The sequence below is a fragment of the Arachis duranensis genome, chromosome 5 (genome assembly GCF_000817695.3).
Source record: "Arachis duranensis cultivar V14167 chromosome 5, aradu.V14167.gnm2.J7QH, whole genome shotgun sequence".
NCBI lineage: Eukaryota > Viridiplantae > Streptophyta > Magnoliopsida > Fabales > Fabaceae > Arachis > Arachis duranensis.
The window spans coordinates 32,716,404-32,723,767 of NC_029776.3; the positions used below are offsets into that span (position 1 = coordinate 32,716,404).

At 33.4% G+C, this 7,364-nt stretch overlaps 1 protein-coding gene across 1 annotated transcript; it reads left to right on the top strand.

Moving 5' to 3' along the window:
* The first annotated feature begins 632 nt into the window (after positions 1–632).
* On the top strand, positions 633–1,890 carry LOC107489095 (thioredoxin H2). The gene is made up of 3 exons (XM_016109869.3): positions 633–872; positions 995–1,117; positions 1,580–1,890. The coding sequence occupies exons 1-3, from the start codon at positions 732–734 to the stop codon at positions 1,709–1,711; spliced, it is 396 nt and encodes a 131-aa protein (XP_015965355.1). The 5' UTR covers positions 633–731; the 3' UTR covers positions 1,712–1,890.
* Positions 1,891–7,364: the final 5,474 nt, after the last annotated feature.

The window sequence follows — 7,364 nt, forward strand, 5'->3', positions numbered from 1 at the left end:
ATGAGAGAGTCTATTTTTATGTTTCACATGCTTAATTGGAGACAGCTTCAGAATCCTGAGATGCTGCAAGACTTCAATCCAAACATTCTATTTTGGCATTGGCAAGGAATATGAACACCGTTATTTATGATCATTTTGATTTTTCCTTCAAATTTTTCTGGTTATAATCTAGAAGCGCGTGCTTCTGGAATATCATGGTGCATGATGCATCTCATATAATTAAATTAAAAGAAGTCATTTTAATTTTTTATAATTGTATACTTGAACCAAGTACTCCTTAATGAAATTCAAGATTCAAAATAATAATATTTAACAAAATTTCACTCTCTGTTTTACTTAATTCTTTGATTAAATATATATATATAAAATATAAAAGGGAGCTTAATGAAAACTACATGTTCTTTAACATTAGAATAATAATGAACATTTAATAATTATATTCATGGGAATGTGTTGGGACCAGCTAGTGATAGCAAGTGCTTAACTATATGCTCTTAAATGTATATTAGTTAATTAGCTACATTTTACAGCTTGCCACTTTGAAGAATCTAGCACCATAGCTTTCAAGAGAATTCACATTACTTTGTTACTCCTATAAATATCTAAGTCTTCCCAGCCAATTTCCCATCAGCCACAAATTAAACTACCTAAGAAAACTCAAATTCTCTCCCAACTTAACAATTTTTGGTTTATATATTACCAGGCAGAAAATTAAAGAAAGAACCAATAACATGGAAGCAAACTTGTTCAATTTTGTTTTTGCTGAAAGATCATCACCATCAACTACTACTTCATCACCTCAAGTCCTTACCTTCCATTCCACTGCTAAATGGAATGCTCATTTTGGTGCCTTGAAAGAAACGGACAAATTGGTACGTTTAATATTTTTTTTCCCTTCATTTTTAGCATCTTTCATTTATGATATAGTAATATGATAGTGAATGAGTAATATTACTGGTTTTGCTAATGTATGTAGTCTTTGTTTGCTATATAGATGGTGATTGATTTTACAGCTACATGGTGTGCACCTTGCAAATTCATGGATCCAGTTATTCAAGATTTTGCTGCAAATTACAAAGATGTTGAGTTCATCAAGATTGATGTGGATGAGCTAATGGTATTTCACTTATTCCCATCCACTTGACTTATCAAATTTAATTGCAATAATTAACCGTATAAAAAAATAAGAAAAATATAGATAAATAATGAAAATACTAAACAATATAAACAATGAATATATCATATGTTCAATTCATTAAATGTGCAGATGGTTATCCTAATATTAAGATTTAGGTGGAGGTGTAGTATGTTTTTACTTTATTAAACCAATTTTAGAATCTATTATTTACAAAAGTCATTGTTTACCTAGTAAAGTTCAAAAAAATAAATTTGCGTCTTTCAACTATTTCTGTTTGCATGACTTTTAAAAATAATTATGGTTGGGTCATACAAGTCTACTAAAGTAAACAATATAATATTTGTATAAAATTATTTTATATTGACAATACATACAAATCGAATCATTTACTCGTAATATAATTCAGAACTAATATATTTTCGTCGTTATTAATGTTAACAGGAGGTGTCTCAAGCATTCCAAGTTCAAGCATTACCAACGTTTATACTCATTAAGAAAGGAAAAGTGGTTGATAGAGTGGTTGGAGTAAGAAAGGAGGAGCTGCAAAGGATGATTGAGAAACACACAAAATGAATGAATGTTTGTGTGTGTGTGTTTGTGATCATGCAAAGACCAACAACTTAGAATGCAATAAGTTGGTTTCGCAATTCTTCTCCCAAAGAAAATGAATAATTTGAGTCATTCTTTACCATTAATACTAGTTGGCCATGTAATATCTATCAATTAATAGTATTAGATTCTTTGCTGATAAATACTCTGCTCACCAAAATCTCCATTCTCCAATGAATTGCAATCTCTTATGAAAATAAAATATATACATTAAAAAAAGGTTTAATCTTAAAAAAAGATGTTTACTAAGATTTTTACTAATATATTTAGCTATAGATAATATTTTTTCATAAGATTTTTACTAACGACAATAATACTAAAAGATTTTTAGTATGATTTTTATGTATGTTGCCATGTTGAATTATAATAAGTATGAATGATTATGATTTTTATGTATGTTGCCATATTGTAATAATAAGTAAGAATATTTTTTAATATATTTTATTATGTTAATAAAAATATTTGTGTAGGAAACACTACTTTACCGAAAAGTATAAAAATTGTTGTTTTAGAAAAAATAGTAATTAAAATAAAAATTTCTCTTTTTTAGCAAAATTAATTTATTTAGGAATTTAATTTTTACGTATGTAACTACCGTATTAAATATTAATATAAAAATTTATTCAAAGTATAAAGAAAAGATATATAATTCATTTGTTTTAAGTTAAATTTTCATTTAAGTATGAAAATAAGATATATACTTTAAATTTATTTTTTATCGTAATATTTTTAGCTATTTATTTATCAGGGCTCAAGATTATTGAAAGTTAGACATGTAAATGTGTCAGAATTCTGTGATTTAATTGTTGTTAAACTTTTAAACGAGACTGGATTTGAACACATATCTCACATTAAAAGAGTATAAGAACATTCGGCAATATTGACAACCTTAGTTGAAAGATGACATCTAAATATACATACCTTCCATCTTCTGACTTGTAAATACACCATAACTTTGGAGGATGTGGTGATGATTCTTGGTCTTTCAAGTAATGGTATGTTAGTCTCAGGGTTAACTATAAGCAGTTACAACCTCCTAGTAGATGAGTGCACGGATCAAAACATGTTGGCAGAGCCTCATATGAGGCATTCCAACAACCAAAAATCTTTTCCACTGCTTTTTGCTTTGCCAATTATACTTTGCGGTAGCTCACCGTGTAATTGAACTTTGCTTGATTATCTGTAGTCACATATCGCACCTACAGAGATGGGTCAGCTTCCACTAATGACTTTATTGCTTCTACGATTGTGCTTGAATCTAACTTGCAGTGATCCTGAGAAATAGTAGATCTGATGTAGATGTGGCTACCGTTATAACGTCATATTTTTCAATAATATTTCTTTTGGATTAAACTAGTCCTGATATTCCAATCACAATTATTTTTATATTATACACATTTGGCATAAAATGTTGTTGGTTCAAATTCGTATACTCGATAGTTAACTCCTCTACAAGTCGTATAGTTTTTTATGGCCGCAATCACAATCTCTTTAGAACTAAAATACATCGCAATAATAAATTTGCCATCTGCAATAGTAGGTAGGTCTGCAACAATACCACAAAAAATAATTATACATTACAATTAATAACCAAAGTATAATCATCATCTTATAGGACAGAAAATATAGATATATTTTATTAATATTATATTCACATACCAGCATTCACATACTCAGAAAATTATCCTTCGATGCATTCAAAGCCGCAAGGTCCAAAGCGCGCATAAAAGACGACTCTCTGAGCGAATGTTGCCTTGTTAGTACATTTGTCACTTCTTTTACATCTATCTCATTATTGTAATCATCATCGCCGCCATCTACATTTCGATAATCTATTTCATAGTTACCTTCAAATTCATTTTCGCTTTCACTGTTGTAGTCTTCTCATTCCATGTTTCCATTGGCTTTTTCAATCCTATAAGACAAGTGTTCGAACTTAATATATAGTTCGATGACAGACTCTTGTGCTCAACTTTCACGATATATTGAAAATATTTCTTGCATCGTTGCTTTATCAGTGATATACTTCATCTTGAATTGTATGGATCCTTCAAATACTATTACAGGATACCTGAACATAATACTAGTCACTATTTTTAATATTTGAAGATCTATCTTTTTACAAATTATACTTTTTAGTTCTTCAAATAATATTATGAAAGGAACAATTTATCACATAAAGTTATCACATATAAATCTTACACTTTTAGATGTCTGAAATAAAATTTGATAATTATAATATACTCTCAAACTAACTCCATTACCTATTTTTATTAATTTTTTAAATTAAATACAAGAACAACAAATATACAAGAAAAACAGAACCAAAGAAAAAGAGTAGGAGGAGGAACAACAAAATCAGCGCAAAGTTTCCATCATTGAGTCTTTATTTGTTGTCTTTGAGATTCAATTTTTTACTTTTTTCCTGACAAATCTCCATTACCATTCATCAAGTCATCACCACCATGTGTCAAATCGTCCCCACCATTTTATTCTTTTTAAAAATGTTTTTTTTTGGCATCACTGCAGTAATTGTCCCCTCAATTTTTTACTTTTTTTTTTGTCTTCTTCTTACTTCTTACAAATTGTCACCATCGAATTTTACTTGTTTCTAATCCTATAACATACTCTGAAAAGAAGGTTATTCCTATAATGAAATTTCAACGTGTCATCCCTTATGTTCGTTCTGAGTTTCTATTAAGATATCAATGTTTTCACTCTTCACTCATCATGGCCTTTATTACAACATACCACGGCTACATGAAATCATTCTCATTACACTTCACATCTCATGACCATGTCTTATTTTTCTATCCTATTTTTAAGCTTGTTTTACATGTACACACTTTCTTGAAATTTCAATAATTTTGTAATTTTGAATTCAAATTCAAAATTAAAAAAAGAGATCTCTCCATTCTCTGTTTCTAGTTTTTCTCTTCCTCCTCAAAATTAAAAAAGGGATTCTCTCCATTATTTTTTTTCTCTTCTGTTCATTTATTCTCTTATTCTTTAGTTTTTATTGGTCTCCTTCATTCACTTTCTTGAGACACATGTAACACCCTAATATTCAAATCCTTATGCTCGAGTCATAAGTCAATGATATTACGGTGGTACGACTCTCAGGTGGATTTTTAATATATAAATATAGGTAATTTCGAAAGGAGTATTAATCGAGAAGCCTGAAAAGAGTAGAAATAAAATTGCAAAGACGTATCACTCACGTTTTAACAACAAAAAGATAAACCGTGAAGCCGAACGCGATATACGGACAAGGCATAAAGGAGATTAAGAGATAGATAACAGATAGATATATATAACATAAGTAAATAGCCACTAGTCGCGACCCGCGAAGTTTAGGCTGGATAGGGTACAGTATGAAAGTAGTTGACAACAGTATATCCTAATCTCTCCCAAAGGAAACATGAGAGCCTCTATAGGCAAGTTCAAAAGAGTGCAATACATAATATAATCCTTTCAAAGCAAAGGTGGAGAGATTCTAAGCAAAACACAAGGTAGAGAAAATAACGATCTTTGCCATCTCTCAGACAACCCACAACTCACTTCTGAGCACCTGGACCTGTATCTGAAAAACAATAGATATATACAGAATGAGAACCCCGGAACCATGGGTTCCCAATATGGTAAAAGTGCCAAATAAATACAATGCACTGCAATAAAAACTCACTAAGCATCCTAAACTCCCTTTCACCAAGTATCCAGCCTAGATTCTCGCTAATCCATGAATAGGCAACTGTTGTAAGGGGATACTAAATCTAGTTCATATCTCATATGATTCCCAACTCGCTGACTCTCCCACGAATCAGATTCAGAATCATAAACAAAACCATCATCAGTTGTTCTGCCTCAGCAATTCCATATCAATACATCATACCCTCACCTGGAGCTAGTGAAACCACATCACTGCATCTACTCAGGGAGCTTAAATTATCTCATTCAATGATCATCATCATCATGCAATCGCATCATCAATTCATCTCATCAAGAACAGCCCTCAACATCCACCGACACTAGCATGAGGGGTCTCTCAGTGTACAAACACAAGCAATACAGGCAAGTAATACACAATTAAGGTACAAGTAGAACAAGTAGCACATAATCAGGTAACATAACATATATGATGTAGAAATCCAAAACACATAGGCAAACCCAAACAATTCAAACATATGCAAATGATGTATGCCTGCCCTATGGTTGATAATATCATCTGTCGGTTATATAGCCAACCCGACATGTCCTGGTAGCTAACACTTGGACAGAAACACCCCTTGCGAAGCAAGTAGATTTGAGCCTTGGACAGAAACACCCCTTGCGAAGCAAGTAGATTTGAGCTACAACCCCCTTGCTAATACCCGCTTAACCCAGAGCCAGTGGAATAACCACTACTGCGGCTACTACCCAGGCGGGTGTTTAAAAGCTCAACCTGGAGCGAGTGGATTCACCACTACTGCCGCTACTACCCAGGCGTCACAATCTCTGACCTGGAGCAAGTGGGACAAACCATAACCCTTGCTACTGCCCAGGATCTCAAAACATACATTCGTTCAGTTTGAAAGCAATCATCATTGTTATCAAATCTCAAACATTAACCTGGAGCAAGCGGGACGAACCATAACCCTTGCTACTACCCAGGTATCACAAAACATTCCTTCAAAACTCCATAATTAAACTCATTTATCACAAACATCCTTTCCCGTCTCATACCCAGAGCAAGTGAACAACGCCACTGCCTACTACCCGGGGTCACACATCACATTTCAACATTTTCCATTATTATCCATTTAACACATTCATTCATTAATCATATATGCATTTATACTCAGCCATAATCAATAATGGCTTTGCCATAACCCGGCAATAACACAGCCATCCGGCTCATGGTTCAATCAAGAACCAGCCATTTATCAAAAAATATAGCCCTTCGGCTCATGGCATACACGGTACTTCCACCGTCATCCTCCATATCTCATATAATCATCTTTGATCATCATTGATCACAACTTTTCCCCTTGCTTCATTCGCAAGTTACCACATCCCCTAGCTCCTTCCTCATTGTTAGGCATATCATAAAGATTTAATACATAAGGGGTGAGATCGGAGGCTTAGAAGTATGATATTTGGCTTTTAAAACTCAAAAATCAACTTTGGCATGAAAACAGGGCCACGCATACGCGTCCTCCACGCGCACGCGTGGATGGCCACAAAACTCATCGGCGCGTACGCGTCATTCACGTGGACGCACGGATTGAAAATTAGACAACGACGCGTACGCGTCAGCCACGCATACGCGTGGGTACACTTGCGCTCCAGGCACAAGACTGGCACAACTCTGGCACAACTCTCGGGAAAAAGGCTGGGCATTTGGTGCAGCGTATCGATGCACCCACGCACACCACGCACACGCGTGGATGGTGCCTTCTCAAAGAACGACGCGTACTGCTGAGCGAATAATTTATACGCTTTTTGGCATTGTTTTTAGGTAGTTTTTAGTAAGTTCAAGCTACTTTTAGGGATGTTTTCATTAGTTTTTATGTTAAATTTACATTTCTGGACTCTACTATGAGTTTGTGTGTTTTTCTGTGATTTCAGGTAATTTCTG

What these genes read in the sequence shown, in the direction of transcription:
- LOC107489095 (XM_016109869.3), top strand. Translation starts at nt 732, where the DNA reads ATGGAAGCAAACTTGTTCAATTTTGTTTTTGCTGAAAGATCATCACCA. An exon ending in TGAAAGAAACGGACAAATTG is followed by an intron (nt 873 to 994) that starts GTACGTTTAATA and finishes TTTGCTATATAG; the next exon opens with ATGGTGATTGATTTTACAGC. An exon ending in TTGATGTGGATGAGCTAATG is followed by an intron (nt 1,118 to 1,579) that starts GTATTTCACTTA and finishes TAATGTTAACAG; the next exon opens with GAGGTGTCTCAAGCATTCCA.